The sequence below is a fragment of the Choristoneura fumiferana genome, chromosome 18, assembly GCF_025370935.1.
Source record: "Choristoneura fumiferana chromosome 18, NRCan_CFum_1, whole genome shotgun sequence".
Lineage (NCBI taxonomy): Eukaryota > Metazoa > Arthropoda > Insecta > Lepidoptera > Tortricidae > Choristoneura > Choristoneura fumiferana.
Window position 1 is genome coordinate 2,193,764 of NC_133489.1, and position 22,113 is coordinate 2,215,876.

The 22,113-nt window shown below is 38.5% G+C and overlaps 1 protein-coding gene across 1 annotated transcript in view; it reads left to right on the plus strand.

Moving 5' to 3' along the window:
- The window catches only part of Oatp26F (Organic anion transporting polypeptide 26F), a 96,913-nt gene that overhangs the window by 70,301 nt on the left and 4,499 nt on the right, over positions 1–22,113 (plus strand). The window contains exons 5-12 of the mRNA XM_074101991.1: positions 116–317; positions 1,477–1,645; positions 6,130–6,232; positions 16,333–16,454; positions 16,883–17,128; positions 17,913–18,120; positions 18,893–19,089; positions 19,580–19,724. Of these exons, the coding sequence (XP_073958092.1) occupies positions 116–317; positions 1,477–1,645; positions 6,130–6,232; positions 16,333–16,454; positions 16,883–17,128; positions 17,913–18,120; positions 18,893–19,089; positions 19,580–19,724 (1,392 nt within the window). The remainder of the gene's footprint in view (positions 1–115; positions 318–1,476; positions 1,646–6,129; positions 6,233–16,332; positions 16,455–16,882; positions 17,129–17,912; positions 18,121–18,892; positions 19,090–19,579; positions 19,725–22,113) is intronic.

The window sequence follows — 22,113 nt, forward strand, 5'->3', positions numbered from 1 at the left end:
TGTGATTTATTTTTAAAAAGTGTTTTGAAATAAAAAGACACGTCAAGATAGCTTACCTTCTTTCTAATGTTAAGAAAACGAAGTATAATCTAAAAACATGACAAACTGATACCAGATACGACATGGCCTCCTTCATCTGCCTGGCCCCAGTGACGTACTTGGGCGGGCGGCGGCACGCCTCCAAGCCGCGCTGGCTGGGCTGGGGCGCGCTGTTGATGGGCGCCGGGTCGCTGCTGTTCGCGCTGCCACACTTCCTGGTGCCCGCGTACCGGGCTGCTGGCGAAGAACTGGGGCTGTGCCACGGGAACAGCACCGTGGTAAGTCTTGAGTCAACCCTTGGGTTTTTGGGGCTGAGTCGCCTTAAGGAGCAAGGACACTAGGTCCTTGATTTTGTATACATGTTTTCGTTTTTTACAATTTTATATGAGGTGCTTTATGAGATATAGGGACAGGCAGTCGGGAAAAATCCATTATGGACCACTGAAAAGGGTGGGCCCAGACAGTGACAAAACTCGGCTGACGTCACCAACTCCTTGGAGCTTACTACGTAGAGAGTTTGAGGGGATTCACCGTAGATGCAGGCTGCTTCCAACCGAAACAACTGGAGGCATATGGAGAAGGCCTATGTCCAACAGTGGACGACCTGCGATTATATGCGACCTGTGATTATTGTTCATTGTAATTTATTTATTTCTTGGTTTGTTATAGTTATTATTATTTATTTTTCTCTTAAGTTTATTTGTGTATGTATAGATAAGTGCGTTATTTATTTATTATATTTGTGTATCGTTCCGTGAGTCACAGACGGTTCTGGCAGAAAATCAGCGCTGCAGGCGTTTAACGCTTCAGCATAATGCTGAGTCAGCGACCGTTTCACTTTCGCGGGACACACATCATTGTGTATAATGTATTTAATATTTTCATGTGTTTTTCTGTTTTTTATTTTTTTTTTATTTGTGTTAATGTGTGTCTTCTGTGTAAGTGAATAAATGTCTTCTTTCTTTCATTCTTTCTTTCTTTCTTTCTTATATGATGATAAAGAGAAATCACCACATTCCCTCAATTACTAATGGCTAACGTTTAAAAAAATGCAAGTTGAAGTTACAACTTGACAACAATACGTGGCTTATGACGATGATATCCTACTACCTACACCTTGTTACGGTCATACGGCTTGCAGCAGAGATTTTCAAGATTGGAAGCCTTGTTTTTCAGTGTTCCTTTTGCTGCAACTAGCAGAGGCCTCTTTACCTATAGTGCAGGGTGTGCGTTGCACACGGGCGCAGCGGTGTTAGGGGCGCCGGCCGCCGCACTTTGTACCTATTCCATTTTGACCGCGCGCTTCCTAGATGGCGCTAAAGTAATAATTGCACACGGGCGCTACATGGGCTAAAGACGCCGCTGGCAACTAGCTGTCTCGTTTTGGACTAACCAGTCTGCCTTATTAACAGTTATAATACCTTCTTTCTTCCCTAGTCGTCTCACCGTTGCGACGCGGACGCAGCTCCGGAAGGCGGCTCGTGGGCCGTCGCCATCTTCGTGGTCGCGCAACTCCTGCACGGCGCCGGCGCAACGCCACTCTTCACGCTCGGCGTCACGTATATCGACGAGAACGTGTCCAAGAAGATGTCTTCGGTGTACCTCGGTAAGTAGCTCTTTAATAGCTGTTATTAGTACTATAAAGCAGCTACTAGCTTCTTTGCAGCTATTAGTTACTATGATATATGAGATTTGATATTTTAAAGCATAATGCTACTATGACGATACTTTGATCAGCCTAAAACTAGGTAAAATGGTTTGTATTCGGTAGATGTTGGGGGAGGCAACAATATATTGTTTTTTTTTATTAGTTACTAGCTTAAACCTTTGATCCCACAGGACTCTACATTTCGGGGTAAAAAGTAGCCTGTATGCTAATCCAGGGTATATATTACCTGTAGGTATGTCAAATTTCATGCAAATCCGTTCAGTAGTTTTTGCGTGAAAGAGTAACAAACATCCAGCATCCATCCATACAAACTTTCGTGTTTATGTTAGTATATAAGATAGTAAAAGGGTGGTTAAGATCGCGGGATCGCGGTGGATGCGAAAAGCACAAGACCGGTCTGAGTGGAGAGCCTTGGGGGAGGCCTATGTCCAGCAGTGGACGTCTTTCGGCTGACATGATGATGATGATGATGATGATGATGATAAGATAGTAAGATTACCTACTCTTGTAACCATATTTCTTTAGGTAACCCTTTTGAAACACCCTTTTGAATTTATAGTAAGAAATATATTGTCTTTGGTTAGAACATAGTTAGTCGGTCTATACTATAAGGTAGAACCTTAGACCGTAAATAATGGTTGATCAGATTCATGTCTCTGCTGTGCTCTACTCTGTCTCTATAGAAGCGCATTTTTAACCCCCGACGCAAAAAGAGGGGTGTTATAAGCTTGACCGCTATGTGTGTCTGTCTGTCTGTGGCACCGTAGCTCTTAAACGGGTGAACCGATTTGAATGCAGTTTTTTTTAAATTTAAAATCAGATTTTCTAGCGATGGTTCTTAGACACGATTCATCAAAATCAGCTCAGCCGTTTTTGAGATATTGAACTTTGAAGTTACAAAGTCGGGGTTTTCCAACTTATTGCTGGTTAGGTTATTGGTTTTGTTAGCTTATAATCCTTACTAATATTATAAATTCGAAAGTATATCTGTCTGTTTGTTACTTCTACATGCTGTTACTTCTACATGCTTCATCCCAGCCTATATACGTCCCACTGCTGGGCACAGGCCTCCTCTCAGAACAAGAGGGCTTGGGCCATAGTTCCCACGCGGGCCCAATGCGGATTGGGAACTTTACACGCTTCTACATGCTTAAACCGCTGAATCGATTTGAATGAAATCTGCTTATGAAGCGAGCTTGAGACCCTAGGATAAAGGAATTTCTTGTAGACGGAGTCGTGGGCAGGAGCTACATACTTGTGTCGTTATTCTCTGCTTGTGGTTGGATCGTGGATATAATCAAACAACTCTCTGCCATTCCACAGCAAGCCAATGTTATACTAAAGACAAAAAACAACTGCCATAACCCAGTAACTCGTCGTTCCCCGTCCGACACGAGAACGCACTCACAAGCGCCGCTGAACGCACTTACGCGTTTATTAATATGGGCGGCTAAATCACTGCGGTGGCGGCGTTTGCAGTAGGTTAGGTACCTACTTTTACGTGGGAATAAAGAGTGCCGAAACTAATAACCCTCATTTCTGGCTGCAGTCAGGTAAAATGAGCTAACTATTGTTTTTTTTCTAACAGTAATCGCTGAAAAATTCGATTAGAACTGAGAACAAAGATTTTTTTGCTCTTGCAGTATATATATAAATAATATTGCGGTACCTACGTGTCAATAATTTTGTAAAACGGATCGTGATGTGCGTGTACCTGAATCACTTAACTTGCCATAATTTTACTTGCCATACCAACGTTTGCCATAAAACACATAGAACCGTGCTGTTTTCAGGATTAAAAAAAATATGTCATGGAATGCAATAGGTTAGTTTTTATATAAATTCTGAACAAAATACAATTTAAGTAATAAATTACTCTATGACAATTAATGAAAGTATAGAAAACGATACGTTATGGCATTTATGGCATATGAAATTCGGGCAAATGTACCACGTTATAATTGTTGATAAGTCTCATCCGTCAGCAGCTAGTAATTTCTATTTTCAAGGTAAATCCAGTTAATTGTCAGTTCAAACGTAGCAATAGGAAGTCCGAATGACGGGGTATCGTACACACCAAAGATCGACAGTCGGCCATCTTTAATAACTCTGTTTTTGCGTAAGGCACGGCAATGCGTTTGGAAATCGTTTGGCAGCACACGAATGTTTTTAAACCAATGATTTAAGAGATGTTAACAGTTTAAGATGTTTAAGTACAGTCGAGTTTATAAACTTGTGAGCAAAAATTTTATCAAAAATATCTGAACTCGCTTCTATGCCGTTTAGCAATATGAGTCGCGTTCAGATATTTTTAAATAGGTATGATTTTTTTGTTTTCACATTTCGAACAAAATAAATAAAATTAGGTGCAAAACAAAACAAAATTGGGACCGTTAAACTAATAGCAACAATTTCTGTGATGTGAACATCATCGTTTGTTAGAAATGTCATACATACCTAATGATCGGCGGGAAAACTTTTAGGTGTTGTGAAGTAGCCAGTGTGATACTTAATACTAAGTTTCCAAATTCAAATAATTCAGTTCAGTAAATCAGTAAATAGGCCGCAATGGGCACTTTTACACGTATTTTTTTAAACTACCAGCGCTTTCGGAAAGACCAATATTGCCAAGAAGAATGCGCTACAATAAACTAGGCAGAAAGTCATTTTTACAAAACAAACACACAACTCTAATCACTGACCATTGTTTATTTTATAGCCCGGATGTTTTAAAGTACCAAAATTATTTTTCTTATTTTCTTCAAAAGTAACTTATTTTTTCTTTTAAATCGAAATGACCAAGGACTAAAATTTCCATAGACACCATTTACCAGGCCACCCTTATAACCTTTACAGTATCCGTTGCCACACATGTAGCCCATACTCCGTTGAAAGCCCTGCCTCCATTACTGGCGAGCTATTCATGGTGAAGGGCTCTTGAGGAGTATCGAGGGGTTGGGAACGTTGTACTGTGCGAGCGAGGCAGAAGCTGGAAAACCCTAGAACTTTAAATCACAATATAAAGCTATATAAATATTGTTTCGAGTGGAGAAGACACTATGTAAGTGCACCTGATTTCGTAAAAAATACCTTGTGTTTTACCCTACAAATGTTTTATCAAAAAGATACTCGATTTTTTAGAAATTTTGGCAAGTGCTTGTATTTACATAAATTATTGACGTTATAATACAATACAGTACAAATATTTCTTATTTCGCATCACAAATCAGTGCAATAAAATTATACAGAGACAACATTCAGTGTAAAAAAGTGTATACCCATTTTTCTATTTTGACTTTCACTTTGACTGCCCTGCCCCTTTATTATTTGGGCTTGATATCATATTATTTTGTTCTATTTACACATGAGTTGCATAATTCTATTATGCGCTTAAGGGATTTATTTTTACGAAGTTACACCCCGTATAAGTCGCATTTTAAAGGTGAAGATATCCAAAATAGCTGTACAGAAGCGCGCGTTTATGTATCAACCCTACAGGCTACTGCTATTCTAAATGTCTTGGTTATTAAAACGCACGTTACCAAAACCAACTTTTTTTTTTTTATTTTATTCGATTGGATGGCCCATAAACATCTGCAACACCAGGGAAACACCAGGGGTATTGAGACGTGTTGCCAACTTAGAGGCCTAACATGGGATACCTCACGTGCCAGTAATTTTACCGGATGTCTTACTCTCCACGCCGAAACACAACGTGCAAGCACTGCTGCTTCACGGCAGGATTAGCGAGCAAGATGGTGGTAGCAATCCGGACGGACCTTGCACAAGGTCCTACCACCTGCAAGCTTCCAAAATTCTAACGTGTCTAAGGTCTGTCAGGTCGTAAAAACTTAATAACGCTTCCACAGCGCCACGAGCTTTATAGCCATCTCCGTGGCAGCTTTTAGCTGTAAAAACAGGAGCGCCGCGCTTTTTGAGACGTACCGCGCGATTGTTTACCGAGCGTCGCAAAAGCGCCAGGGAATCAAACCAAACGGCGTAAAATGTCGTAGATTGACTCATTCACCATCCCTGCCAATAGACGTCCCACCGCTGAGCACAGGCCTCCTCTCAGAACGAGAGGGCTTGGAGCCTTTGAAAAATAAGAGAGCGAGTTACTTTTTTGAAAATGTTTTAAATTGTGCTCGTTTTTAGGGTCCCGTAACTGAAGGGTTCAAGCGGAACTATCGCTAGCGTAAACGTTAGAGAAACAAATACAACGGCGAAAGTGGATGAAATTAGCATTTAGTAAGGGACCGACAAAAAGAGAGTTCAAAATTTAGAAATAGTGGAAGATAGATGAAAAACTATATTTTTTATTTATAGGTAAAAAAAAATTGGTTCAAATTAATTTTATCAATCCACAAAATTATAATGCACATCTGGAGTTGGTTAATGTTTAAAAAAAAACTTTGTTTCAGGCGTGTACTACACGATGGCGGTGGTGGGCCCAGCGCTGGGCTACGTCGTGGGCGGACAGTTGTTAAAGATCTACACGGACTTTCCCACAGTGGACTCAGAGGCGTAAGAACCTTTTTCTGTTCGTCATCGTTACAAAAAACTGGCAACATTTGACACTGGCAACGAGTGGAGTTTTCGCCAGAGCCAATAAAAAAAATGCATACCTATAATAGTATTTTATGCAACTGTATCGTAATAGGGGTCCTAAAGCACAAGTGTGGGTTTATGAAACGAGGCGTAGCGTAGTTTCTTAATAGGGTTACACGAGTGTTTTACGGCCTAATTACGTACAGTTGCATAAAATATTTTATCTATAATAATAATAATAATATAGCTTTATTTCATTCCACAAAAATAAATTAACAATTAATAAATAATTTAGATTATTGGTTGCATGCAAGCTACTAGGTAATTACAATAGCGAATACATTGGATTGTTTTTGTAAGATAAAATTAAATTAAATATAAAATTAAATTAATAGAATATTTATGCATGCTCAATTTGTGGACCCCCTCAAGGTAAAAGCCTCCTCCAAAGAATTCCATTTTTTCTATCTTTGGCGGTGGTCATCCAGTCTCTTCCTGCGTTGGCCACAATCTCGTCCTGCCACCGGGCGCACGGGCGACCTCTCTTTCTCGCGCCAAGGGGTCCTTTCCATTTTGTGATGTTGCTTGTCCATCGAATATATGAATACTTAATGTCAACTACTTAGAATCTTTTGATACAAACTAGGGAGTCCTTATTGTTGCATGTGCTGCATGTATCAAAAAATAATATTTGCATGACTTATAACAGTCTAAATGTATGAAACAAAAAATCCTATAACATCATATACCTAACTATAATGTACTACATTTACCGCAAATAAATTTCATTTCATTTCATTTCATTTCATTTCATTTCCATTGTCACCGTATCTCGCAACATGACCAGCCCACCTCCATTTTAGACTCTGAGAGAAATGTAGAGCGTCCTTTACCTTGGTTATTTTCGATTTTTGCATAAAATATTTTATCTATATCCATATATTAAATCCTCTATCTGAAATCTCATCGTAATGACCATTACGATACAGCCGTGTTCATAATAGAATACAATGTCGTAATGCTGGTCATACCTATGGTTTTTGAACGCATAATTGAGGATTTACTATATATGGGTGTAGATAAAATACTATTTTGAATTGGATATTATTTTTAAAATGACATCTTCAACAGTTCCCGGACCTATGTCCGAAAATATTTACTACCTGCCTACCTACCTACCTACTATAGAGTAGGTAATAACAAAAAATAATGTGGTATTAAATTATTTTTTAAACACAGTATATTTTCAATTAAGCTTTAATTATTATTGAGTGCCCATACAGTACAGGAGGTCATGGACTTATCTTGAAATTACTAGCTTTCTATTTTACAACATAAAATAATCACGTTTATGAGAGCGAGGATTATGAAGCAGAGAAAAGTTAATAAATATTCTCATACTACTTCCTTCCTCTCACGAACATGGTTAAGAGGCATTATCAAACTTTACAGGTAAATAGGTAGGTAGGTACTTTAAATTCGATTTTAACATTCTTAACCAGAATTACTGGATTAGAAAATTAAATATCCAAAATGGCGGAAATGTCATTAAGCAGAGACAAGCTTTTTTTTTAAATATTTAATCTTGGCAGCGCGCGGCTTCATTCAACCAAAGTTGCCCTCTCGCTTTCATCTCATTGTGTTGCCAGCAAAATTAATTTCAGTTTCGTGCTCGGTTTCTGCGAAATATGATTTCGCGAACTTTTGAACTGCACTTTTGTGGGTTCATTTTAATCTGATACGTGAGATGAAGAGTGAAAAGGGTGTAGGTACTTTACTGGTTTTGATTTGTTGGGGTATGAGTAGGTACATATGTATAGTGCGTAATGGTTTTCTATCTTATTTTATTGGAAAAATCCGTATTTATCGTGCTCTGTCAATTACTTTTAGTAGCCATCGTAAGTACAGCCTTATATTTTTCGTTTTGATATTTGACACTAACTGAAAAAGTTCCAGAGGAGGGCCTACTTCGAAATTCGAAAATCGAAGTTCGTATCGTACCGTCCCTCTCGCTCTCGTATTAAATAGTATAAGTATTAGAGGGATCGACCGACACGATATTGATGATTGTCATTTATTGATTGACACTTTGGAAAGACAGCGCTCGTAGTGTAGAAAAGTGACATCTAAAGTAACCCTGTTTTTTTATCTGATTTCGTATTGCCTAATTTAATAACCGTTGGATGTCGTTAAAAAGGTGTGAATTCTGCACTCAAAAATTTAATTATGGAACAAAACGTAAAATATGCGTGTCCCGTTTAGCAATTCAATGGAGAACGTTGGGTTCTATTATTTTAATTCATTAGGAACGTACTTAGCTCTATTTGGCTAAGAGCTCTTAGAAATACATTGGAGCTCGCAGGGGATGGGTTGAACTTTGAACCGTTTAAATTGTGTAGGAAATTATGTAATATATTTTTTGAACTAAGTATATATATACAGGGTGTCCCAGAAACCAACGACAAACCGTTGAGAGCTGATAGAGCAGCTCAAAAGCTATCGATTTAACCCCCGTGTATGTTCAGCGATTTTTAGTTGTTTCGGAGATATTGATCATTTTAATCGGAGTTTTTGTCATTTTTCATTATGACTTTTCTTTTAGTAGCGATGTCTTAAAATACAGGAAAATGTCTTGTGAATGTGTGTAGTGAATCTTGTTTTTAAATGTTAAATAAGTTTTTATAATGTTATTTTTTTAATTATTTAAGTATTTAAGAAGAAACCTAAAATTTAAGTAAAAATTATCTTTCAAATGATAAAGTCTTGCGAAGACTCTAAGAGTGCACATAAAGACTGGCTGCATTTTCGCGCTGGATTGTGATGTTCGTTTGACGAGAAATGCGCTAACCGATAACCCTATAACCCTAAAAAAATCCTCTCAATTCTGAGAAAATACTTCCAGGTTTTCAGTTACTTAATTAACTCCTTGTGTGAGGCTTCCTCGTAGGATTACGGAACTTTAAAAATTCCTATTTTATGGGAAAGTGTATTTTACAAGTCCAAGCTGTACTGATTGAATTCAATCCTTATTTTTGAAACGCGTAGTGCCTATACTAATATTTCGCGTCATCCCAAAAGCTCGACCTAGTCTTCATTCTGTAGGTATAGGTTTATGCAAGAAATTTCTGTCCATGCAGTACCGCCACCTTCTCTCACACAAACTTATCTATCACCACCACCAAACCACAGAATATACCAAACTAAACTGACGCGTTTCTAACTCAACTAGAGCTCATCTTCAGAGCAACGCACAACCGTTCATCATGTGTTATAAATATTTATATATTAGTTATTATTAACATATTGATTAATTTTTGTTGGAACCTCTTTGAGGTAATGAATACTCTCTACGTAGCTTATGACATTAAGAAGAAATATGTATGTCACTTATATTGATTTGATCTTCTGTTTGTGAGAAAGTGGAGTTAGAAGTTCTAAATTAAATTACTCTTCGGAAGATCTGTGCCCCTTTTATTTCACAGGTTATGGGCTATAAGGGCAAGCAGAACACGAAACGTATAAAATAAAATCATTTGTCGATTTTATTCTGAAAAAATAACCGCTTATGATATAAAAAAAAAACAAAAAAACAAAAAAAGCGGGTCGGTGTCAAAAAAAATTACGAAGAGGCAAGAAACTAAAGATTTGTTATTCAAATAACTGGATAATGGATTCAGGAAATACAATAAGACTTAAAAGTAACGGCAGCAATTACGTAAGTTGGAAATTTCAAATAGACATAAAGTTAAAAGCAAAATTACTTTTCAAAAATGTCGAACAGGAAAATGAAAATCCTGATGATAAATTCAGAGAAAAGGATGCAAAGGCACAGGAAATAATAATTACTCATTTAGAGGATGGTGCGATGTGTCTTATACTATGCTGCAAGACGGCATATCAAATGTATACAAAGTTGAAGGACGTTTTCGAACCTAAAACTAATATCAACACGCATTTACTACAGCAACAATTTTTTGCGACGACTTATGAAGACGAAGGTATTTGCATGTTCATATCAAAACTAGAGGAGATACGAAACAAATTAAAAGAAAATTCTGAAGATATATCAGACACAATGATGATGACTAAAATTATAATGTCTTTACCTGCGGCTTACAAACATTTTGTTACGGCATGGGAGTCAGTATCCAAAGAAAATCAAAATTTAAACGAGCTTATGTCCAGGCTTATAATAGAAGAAAACAGGATGAAAATAGACCAACCAACCCAAGCACTAGCCTCAATTTCCAAACAGTGTCAAAAATGTAAGAAGTTTGGCCATGAAACAAGATTTTGTAAATCTGATATTAAATGCCACTTCTGCGGTAAACAGGGTCACTACGCAAATGAATGCAGATATAAAATCAATAAATTTGGAAGGCAAGGAAAAGGTCGAAATGATGGTCGTGGAAGACAAAATGTAAATGGTGCCGTGAACAGTCATGGTGGAGCTAACGCTTTCATCGGAGACACAGATGAAAATGAAGTTGAGTGGTACATGGATTCTGGAGCGTCTGAACACATGTGCAGAAGCGCAGACATGTTTACAGAAATTTCAATGGGAAGCCATAATAACGTCAAGATTGGAGACGGTTCGATGCTACCGGTACAAGGAATAGGCAGTGTTAAATTAGAAGCTTACAACGGTGAGGTCTGGATAGAGACTGTGATGTCTAATGTATTGTTTGTACCGGATCTTAAGGTAAATTTGTTTTCTGTAAGCAAGGCTGTAGACAAAGGATATATCTCTGTAATTGATAGTAAGTTTTGTAAAATTTTAAATCTTGATAACAATGTTTGTGCTTTGGCTAAAAGAAGCGGTAACCTTTTTAAAATGATTTTTCGCTCATGTAAGAAACCTTATTACTGCAATACCGTTTTAGATCTGCATGACTGGCATCAACGACTCGCACATCAAAATTTGGCACATGTCAAAAATGTCTTGACGGAGCACAAAATAAACTTTAAAAACGTTGAGAAATCAGTTTGTGAGGATTGTTGTGCTGGAAAACAGCATAGGGATCCATTTTTGCGTAGCGAAAAGCGGGAAACGGTTCCGTGTGCGTTAGTCCATGCGGATCTTTGCGGACCAATGGAAGTTACATCCATAGGCGGTTCGAAATATTTTTTGTTATTGAAAGATGATTTTAGCAGCTATAGGATTGTTTATTTTATCAAAAACAAATATGAGGTCAAAAAGTGCATTGAGAATTATATCGCTCTTGTGGAAAATCAGACCGGAAGAAAAGTAAAAATACTCAGAACGGACAACGGCTTAGAGTTCGTGAACAATGAGGTAAGGGAAATTTTAAATAAAAACGGTATTATTCATCAAAGAACGGTAAGTTATAGTCCTCAACAAAATAGTAGGGCTGAACGTGAAATGAGGACTTTGGTCGAGGCAGCTAGGACGATGATAAAAGCCAAGTCAATGTCAAAACGATTCTGGGCGGAAGCCGTGAACACGGCTGTTTTTGTTCTAAATAGAACAGGTACAAGTCCCGTAGATAAAAAGACGCCATATGAACTTTGGACAAATAAATCGGTTGACTTTAATGTTTTTCAAGTTTTTGGTAACCGTGTATCTTTTCATGTTCCAAAGGAAAAGCGGAAGAAGTGGGACGATAAAAACCAAATCGGCTTATTTGTCGGATATGAAGACAACGTGAAAGGATATCGAGTTTACGTACCCGAAAAGGACGCTGTAGAGGTATCGCGAGATATAGTGTGGTTGAATAACAAATCAACAGAGGTGGTGAACAATAAACCGAGCACTTCGCGTGCTGGGGCTGATGAAGACTCTGAAGATGATGAGGTAAGCGATCAACGAGACCAACCGACAGACGTAGACCAAACTGTAGGTAATAGCGATAGCAATATGACGCAACCGAACCCTGGTGGTGATGTACAACCACAGCGCGTGTTGAGGGATCGTAGTCTGATTCGCCGACCAGAAAGATACGATAGCTGCGAATTGTTTAGTGTACTTAATTTTGCGGATGTGCAAGAACCCAAGACGTATGAAGAAGCTATAAATTGTGCTGACGCAGACAAGTGGATCGAAGCTATGGAAAAAGAGAAAGCGTCTCTTGGAGAAAACCAGACATGGACGGTTGTGTCGAGACCAGCAGAATGCTCGCCAGTAGACACAAAATGGGTGTTTAAAGTTAAAAAGGATGAAAATGGAAGCAAAATGTATAAAGCACGTTTAGTTGCGCGTGGTTTTAAACAGAAAGACTTTGTGTCTTCATCTGAAGTGTACTCACCAGTGGCACAACTAGCTACGTTTAGGATTTTCGTAGCTGTCAGTGTCAAACTAGGTATTCAACTTCATCAAATGGACGTATGCACAGCGTTTCTAAATGGATTAATAGATGAAGTTGTGTATGTAACTGTACCCCCAAACTTTAATGTAGGGCTAAATGAAGTTTGCAAATTAAATCGAGCCTTATATGGATTAAAGAAGTCTCCTAAATACTGGTACGATACTTTAAACAAAACATTAAATGGATATGGTTTTATTGCTAGCCAAAATGACTATTGTCTGTATATAAAATTTAGTGATTCGATTAAAACCTATTTCCTGGTATACGTAGACGATTTTTTAATAATGTCAACAGATAATAATGAATTAAATAACGTAAAAAGGTTCTTAAAAGAAAGCTTTAAAGTTAAAGACTTAGGTCTAGCTAAATGTTATCTTGGTATAAACTTAATACAAAAGGACTCGTGTACGATTCTCAATCAAACTGACTACTTAAAAGGTATTCTAGAAAACTTCGGTATGTCCGATTGTAAACCAATATCCACACCGATGGACCCAAACGCAAAACATGACAATCTAAAGTTAGAGCCGGCGTCGCAAAATACATCTATTGAGTTAAAGTGCCGAAAGGCTATAGGCGCCATAATGTATTGCATGTTAGCTACGAGGCCAGACTTAGCTAATTCTATTTCGATTTTGAGTCGATATCAGTCATGTGCGTCTGAAGAGTTGTGGGTAGCAGTAAAAAGAGTTCTCAGATATATAAAATCCACGTTGGATCTAGGTTTAGTTTTTGACAAAAGTGCCACCAGTACTAATATAATTGAGGGCTATGTCGATTCAGATTGGGCGGGAGATTTACAAGATCGAAAGTCCACTACTGGTTTCGTATTTAAACTTTTTAATTGTACGGTTTCATGGCTGTCCAAGAAACAGCAATGTGTTGCACTTTCGTCAACAGAAGCTGAATATATGGCTCTGAGCCATGCTTGTACTGAAGCTGCTTGGTTATCTAAGTTATTGCAAGATCTGTCGTTGTACAGTAGTGTTCCTGTCGTTGTTTTATACGAAGATAACCAAGGTGCTATAAAGATCGCAGAGAGTCTTGATTCAAAGCGCCTTAAGCATATTGATATAAGACACAACTATGTGCGCGATCAAGTAGCTAAAGGCTTGGTTAAACTAAAATATGTTGAAACAAGTGAACAGCTAGCTGACATTTTCACGAAGCCTCTAGCTAAAGTGCTATTTGAAAAGTTTTACTGTAAGTTAGGTTTAACTGTTGTTAAGTTGTGATTTGATTATAACCATGATAGATGGAGTATTTGATTTCCAAGAGAGTACTCATTAAGAGGGGGTGTTGGAACCTCTTTGAGGTAATGAATACTCTCTACGTAGCTTATGACATTAAGAAGAAATATGTATGTCACTTATATTGATTTGATCTTCTGTTTGTGAGAAAGTGGAGTTAGAAGTTCTAAATTAAATTACTCTTCGGAAGATCTGTGCCCCTTTTATTTCACAATTTTCTAAGCCATTTATAAAATATTATAATTAAAAATAGTTGTGTTTTTCTTGTGATCGGTCGAGGGATGACATTTATCGACGACCAATCACAAGCAAGTAAAATGGCGGGAAAGAGATTTGACAGACGGCCTACGGTGGTATGCCGGGACATTCGTTTTTTCAGTATCAGGGCTAGTAAAATAATCTCAGAGTACTGCGATTTATCTACTAAGTTGTACATTGTAAGTTTTAAACAATAAAACTGTTTTCCAATACTGCTGAGTGTTTCTGCATTCAAACTTCTTACTTCTGAGTGTTGAACCAGTACGGTTCACACATGCTACCAGATGTTAGATGCGAGTCTGTTGTTTTGTTGCTGTAGGTAATTGTTTCAGCTCATATCAAACCTCCGCAAAGTAATGCTTGATTCAATAAATTACTAAATTCATTTTAATTTTTCAGCAAGTACATTCTTAATTTTGAAACGCGTAGCGCATAGTAACCCATAGTACATTCTACATCCCCAAAGCTCGACACAGTCGGCATTCTGTATCAGCATCAACCATCAAGTGTTTTCACATGCTAATGCGGTTTGCTTTGCCATCCACGCGGTCGGTTACGTACCGATGAAGTGTCGCTCATGGTTAGGGTTGCCATATGAAAAATTCAAAAGTCCTGACAAAAATCCTGAAATCCCCTAAAAGTCCTGTCATTTTTTGTCACATATTTAGTGCAGTCAGGCGATTTGTGGCACAGGCAGAACAAAATAATAGCAATCTTTATAGCAATACATGTGACAAGGGAAAAATGCAAAGCTAAAAATGGTCGAAATTGGTGTGGTGCTGCGGTCCACGCTGTAATGTATCGTAGATCTACGCTTCCCTTTCCCTTCACCTGACTCCGTAGCCCCCTCCCCGACACAATTGTTTTTCTGAGGTAATTTCTAAAAATCCGTAAGATGGCAAGTCCGGCCATTATCCTGACAAAGGGTCAAAAATCCGGACATGCCCGGACAAATCCTGACGTATGGTAACCCTACTCATGGTGTGTATCTCTAGGACGTTTGTGTTTGTTCTTGCAGTAATGAAGTTTTGGTGAATTGCGCTTTCAGTGATCGGAAAATGGGTTGGGGAAGGCGCTTGTAATAGGATATTTACCATTAAACAATAATCCTAAGACACAATTCTAATAAAAAGCCATTAAATGTAGAGTTCAATTTGATCTCAGTACCTACTTAGCTATTTTAACTCCTCTCTGTCTGTGGTATTGTAGCTGTCAAACGGATGGACTGATTTCGATGCGGTTTTTACATGATAGCGAGTTTTCTTGTGGTGATTTTTAGGTATGTTTAATTAAAATCGGTTCCACCGTTTTTGAGACATCGAATTTTGAAATACCGATGACTATTCTCATTCATTTTTAAATTTATTTTTTCATTTAATTGGCTTAGCTATGCATTCGTAATTTTTAGACTGGGCACAGTAAACAATGGATTTATTGTAGGTTGTACAACAAGAGCTATATAAAATGAGCCATTTTACCCGAGCCGGTACGGCGAGGGTGGATAGATACGTCGAGGGGAAAATAGGTTTAATGGTCGAATTTTACACTACTTTTCACTTCGACTGAGAGGAAATTAAATAGCAACAGTGGAAACAATTGTTCGATTACTATAGGTACCTTTTGTTTTTCATGTTGCTATGTAATATAATTATAAATTTTTAGTTTTATTGATTGATTTGATTGATTTTTAATTTGACATAAAATAAAAATCGTTAAAAAATATATAGAAACTTTTTGTGTGTGGTCTACCCGATACCTGATACCTTGGTCTTAGACGAAGATTTTACTTTATGCACTAGAACATAAAAAGGAATTTTATGTCGCCTAGGTCCAGCATAAATACCAACTTTAGGTACAAGAATGAGAAGTGAAACATAAGTTTTTGTTAAAAATATTATTTTTTATGCACGCTTTTTTGCTGACTGTACTTTTTGTCGATTTTACTTGCATTCTCAACCAAACTACGTCGTAAGTTGATGCCATTACCCTTTGAAGAATTCCGTCCTGCGGAGACGATCCAGGCCGGACTACCGGGATGTCATTACCAGATTATTGTATTGTCACGCAATTTACATAAGTATGCCAAATTTCAACCCAATCCGACTGCTGGAAATTGGTCAAATTTAACTTGCAAGATTTGACAGGCAGACAGACAATGAATACCTAGTAAAATGTTTATTTCTTTTATAACTATTAGTTTTCAACAATAAGTGACTTCTTCATCAGATGTGTTCTCTTCTAGATTGGGCATAACACCGGTCAGCTCGGTGTGGATCGGAGCCTGGTGGGTCGGGTTCCTTTTGTCAGCGCTCCTCTGCCTCATCGTGGCTTTCCCACTGCTGGCGTTCCCGTACGAGCTACCAGGTAACACGCATGTACCAACTGCTTTAGTCCATGCCATTTAAATCCTGCTGGGTACCTGCCTCCAACCAGAATGAAAGGACTCGGGCTATAGTCTCCATGCGGGCCCAGCATGGTGTTCCGTAGGTCTGTAGGTTCGTCAAGATATTCTTTCACTGCAATTTCGTACATGAATCCCGAAAAACGAATTTCTTTACTCCAGTTTCTATTGTGCAAAGACACTTCAAGCCAACTATCCTACTTTATCTGTATGTAATTGGTTATCCTACCGAAAACAGGCATACTATCGACCAAGACGTTCATCTAAATAGATCATCGAAAAATGATGGAGCAACCTTTTCGCAAAGAATTGAACTCTATGTGTGTATAAGCCGCTCCAAAAAATTAACAATCAACCAACCTCTATCACTTATATAAAATCTTCTTTCCAGGAGCCGAAGAAATACGCGCCTCGAAAGTATCCGAAGCTCACGACACAGCCTCAAAGTCCGCTGCCTTCAGCTCGCTGCGGGAACTGCCCCGGGCGGCAACGGCTTTGCTGCGAAACCCGACCTTCCTGTTTCTGAACTTAGCTGGCGCCAGTGAGGGCATGCTGATATCTGGTTTCGCGGCGTTTCTGCCCAAGCTGATTGAGAACCAGTTCGCTGTGAACGCTTCTGAAGCGGCTATGCTGTTGGGTAATGTCTAGCCTTTTCGCGTTAAAGTTCACGAGTTTCACTCAACACATTCCCGACTTAATCACGACTTAAATGACCATAATAGTATAGAGGTCAGATCGGAAAATTTTTGTAAGTAAAGAAATTCTTGCCACGGACCTATCTACACCAAGCATCGTTTTTATTCATCACCACCGAATTCATAACCAAGAGTTAGGTACATTCTGGTACATATATCAGCCGTCGACGCCACCCCTAACAACTGGCTGTTGTAGGTCCTGTACCTATTGCTAAATTGCTCCGACGGTTTCATCAAATGTGGTGGTGGTGTAGCTGCAATAGCAGAGGACTTGGTAACGAGTAAACTGAAGAAGTAAGCTATAACATGGTGTTTGAATGGGGTCCATATCGGCTCGCATAGGTACTTTTTGAAAGTCCGAATGTAATGTTTGTCAGAATGATCGTTTGTCATAACTCCTTTCTTCTCTCTGAAATTGTTATAAACCTAACCTTTTATTGTAAACCTAACCTATAGTTTACTATAGGATGACCATTTAAACATTTCAGAAAAACCTTAGTTTCAGTGGAAAAAAAATATGACAAACGATGATTCTGACAAAAATTACCTACGGTATGACTAGCGAAGTGTATGCGGAACTTTGGCGCTCCCGTTAGAATGGTGTCGGGACATAAAAAAAAGTTTATTCTGTAAGTAGCCCGTTACTTTAGGGTCGACCGGACACTTTTTCCATGGCCACCTGTATCTTTTTAAGCAAATAAATATTGTATGTTGATGATGTTTCAGGTGTGATCACAGTCCCGGCCGGTGGCGGCGGCACGTTCCTCGGCGGCTGGCTGGTCAAGCGGTGGCAGCTCGCCTGCGCCGGCATCATCAAGCTGTGCGTGGCCGCCACGGTGGTGGCCGCCGCATTCACCTTCAGCTTCGTGCTCACGTGTGACGACTATCCATTCGCTGGGGTCACTGTGGCGTACAACTCGCCTACTGTGCCTGGGTAAGTTTGCATTTCTGGTTGAAATAACTATTGGTTATGCGTGTGTGTAACATTCACATTTTTCTTATGTGATTAAAAAAATCGGCCGTTTGGTTTAAAATTTCCGATCATAAATTTCGGATCTGATGGGGATGACGGAGGCCTATGTCCAGCTATATGCTGGCTGATGTTATGATAATGATGATGATGAAATTTCGGATCAAGAAATACCTACTGTAAACAGTGGGAGGGAAAGACTTTTTGTAACCTTCTATGCTCGAGTCCAGAATCAGGCGAACCAACTAGACAGTATTACACACAAATGTTGCCACAGTTACACCAGTGCTGTAATATCGATATTAAAAAAAAACTTAATATCGATGTTGATAAAAAGCTCAATACGAAATAATAATAAAGGAAATCTTTTATTTGAAAGATTTCGAAAAAAATGTTGAACATCGGGAAGGACGCCATCCGCTATGTTGTTTTTTTGACATTTCATATGTCATTCGACTTCTGCCATCGGCTTGCTTGGAACTATTTCCGATATTGTGAAATTTTCTTTACGTTATTATTTGTTGTTATCCTTTTTGTCGTTTCCAGGCCTAAAGCTATGAAAATAAAGTCCAAAAGTGACAAACATTTTCATTCCGCGTCTACACAATGTAATATCGACAAACTTGTATCGACATATTCCTATGCCTATTTTTTTTTGCTATTACTGGTAACATTTCAGTTGTCAATCTAGTTCGCCTAACTTTGGACTAAAGTATAACATCCATTCATAATTCAGGTCGGACCGTCTAGCAGCATCATGCAACGCGGCGTGCGGCTGCGCGGGCGCCCCGTTCGCGCCGGTGTGCGGCGCCGACGGCGTGGTGTACTACTCGGCGTGCCACGCCGGCTGCGGCGCGCGCGCGCTGCACGGCGCCGCGCAACTCTATAGCGACTGCGCGTGCGTCGCCAACCGTACCGAATACAGCTTGCCCGGTAAGTCGCAGCGGTGCGGTTTGTGTACATCACCGCAGGAGTGTTGGCCGTGTAATTCTAATCGGGTTTATTACTGACAATATTTTGACTTCTATGTATACCTACTACGAATATGTGTTACTCGGCTAAATATTGGCTACGAAACGGTACGTTTTACAACTAATACGACGCCAACCACCTACCACCAGCCACCTAGTTTTGTTTTCTAAGCTAAAAATGGAAAAGAACCCAAAATCGCACCCTGTGGTACTCTAAGGTTCAGCACACCAATCTTCACTAAGCAAAAGACTGTAACTCTATTCACATTCACGTTTTGCGTTCTAAGATAGCACATAACAAAGTTTGGTATTACAGCTGATAGGCCGTAGGGTTCAATTTTGTGAACAGGCCTCTCATGCTCCAGCAAATCAAAAGCTTTAGACAGATCGATATCTATATTGCAGAAGATGTTTGGTGTCATCTTCGTAATATCGTTAACTCTTTCCCTTAGGTTCAAACGAGACAGTCTCATACTCAGCAATCAACAGTATCTGCTCGTCATCCTGTCCCTATCTTTGGCTCTTCGTGTTTCTTTCCTTCTGCGTGATGCTGTTCACATTTATTGCCACTATGCCAGCTCTCTCCGCGACGCTCAGGTTAGTTATTACCTACATTGCAAGTTGTAGTACTTGTGTAAGATTCTTTTAGTTTAGAGTATTACAATCTTGCTTGTTTGTATTTAAATAGATGTGATAGCGATTTGGTAAAGATAGCTTGAAGTATATAAAGCACCTCTCTAAGATTACCTGATCATTTCATTTTATCTGGATACATTGATGAATTATTTAGTCAGTGATAAACTCGACACCTCCTACGTATACTGGTACAAGTGACAAATTTCTGATTTTTAGTTTTTGCAATTTTGTGATTAATATTTCCTTATTTACCTACCACAAAAAATTTGCACGGATATTCCTATTAGTTTTGAAATAAAGTGACGTATATGAATGCATCTAACACCGTTTTGCTAATCGGTACAACGTATACTGAGGCAACCGACATGCACCACTATACGCGGCACCGATATTGTCGCGGGGCCGGGGAAGTCCAGTGTAACTGGCAGTTGCCTCAGTGTACGCGCTAGCCGTCGCTGCGTGTGGACCGTTTAAACTGTTCTACGAACACATAATTTGATAGTATATATAAAAAAAACATGTTTTGGTCTGACAATTGCGGAGGGCAAGACCACAATAGCCGTATTTCTCATAGACAGTCATGGAAACTAAATCCAATGTGAAACCTTTTCGTGATCTATTTCGCTATGATTTCTTTGGCAAATGTATGGGATGTCAACATAACATTGGTAGTACAACGGTTCCACCCCAGTACCAGTACGTGATTTAGTTTCCTCAGCTATACCTACATATACGCGTGCTAGAAATATAACATTGCATTCTGGTAGTTGAGCATCCCCAAAAAGAAGGCGAAGGCATGCATGCTTTAATTAAAATGAGAACAGTAAATTTCAATATACCTACAGGTTGATAAAAAAAATCCTGTACTATACTGTAACCCATATTAGGGCTACTGATTACTAATACGATATAAGTGGGAAAACATCGAAATTAGAAAGTCTTCTTGCGACTCCACTTCCATGCAAAACTTTTTTTTTTCGAATCACAGTATTTTTCTACTTGGATCATATTAGTAATTAGTAACCCTAATGTGGTTTAAACCTATAGTACAGGTTTTTAATAACCCCCTATACACAATTTTTTATACACACCTAAGAAATGGTACCTGGCTATGTATATGGCGAAAACGGGTAAACAGTATGAAGTTATAGAAGTTTCCCAAGACTCGGAAACAGACACAAAATTTAAATCTATTGTCAAGAAGACATTAATATATAAGGCGTATTATTAAAATTAATAATTATATCATGGATAGGGAAATTTGGAAATAATTCCGATCCGCATTGGCGAGTGCTTACTCCAAATAGCGAATTGAGAACTGTTTTAAATATGTAGTTGTGCTAAATACTTGTGATGTATAGATATCACTAAAATCTGATTGTAAATCTGTTTTCAAAATATACCTAGGTTTATTGCCAGACTCTTCTCAACAGAGGTTTTTTCGAACCGGTGGTAGATTTTTTTGACATTCATAAGTGCTTGTTACAATCTAAATTGAATAAAGATATTTTGACTTTGACTCAATATTTCATGTCAAAGCTTGGCTTAAGAAAAGTGCTAATCAGACTCGCGCACGAAGGGTTCCATACCATCTATACAACTTCATTAGGATTAGCAAAAAAATGGCAAAAAATTACATTTGTTGTATGGAGGCCCCCTTAAATATTTATTCTGTTCTATTTTTTATATATATATATTATATCGACTACAGTTATACATAATCTGTGAAAATTTCAACTGTCTAACTAACATGGTTCATGAGATACAGCCTGGTGACAGACGGACGGACAGCGAAGTAGTATATAGAAGTAGGGTTTCCGTTTATACCTACCCTTTGGGTACGGAACCCTGAAGAGGCACAAAAAGCTAAACCGTTATGTGGATACAAATGGGTGCGATGCGATATATGTATCACATGAGGAACCTTTCACAATAAAATACGAGTACACATTTGAACAGGAATACGAATCCATTGAATGTGCTTCCATTAATTTAAAGCACTTAATACAATTACTTTTCTTAATAAAACCATTTATATTTCAAGTGAGGTTTTTTATAAAGGTATATTTCTGTATTTTGTATAGCACGTTTAAAACATTACTAGCGGTATATTGGTACAAGTGGCATGCTAATGTTAGCGTATATTGATGCAAGTGATAAAAACGTTTATAAATCAATAGATGAAGGTAAAAGAGCATCTGTTTTATTGTTCATTGCAAGCCATATAAGTATTTCATCTAAAAATTCATATACAATATAAAAATATCGTTAGATCAGTAATCTACGCATTACGCCGTATACTGGAGCAAGTGGTAATTAGCTCAGTATACCGCACAACTACAAGATGTAA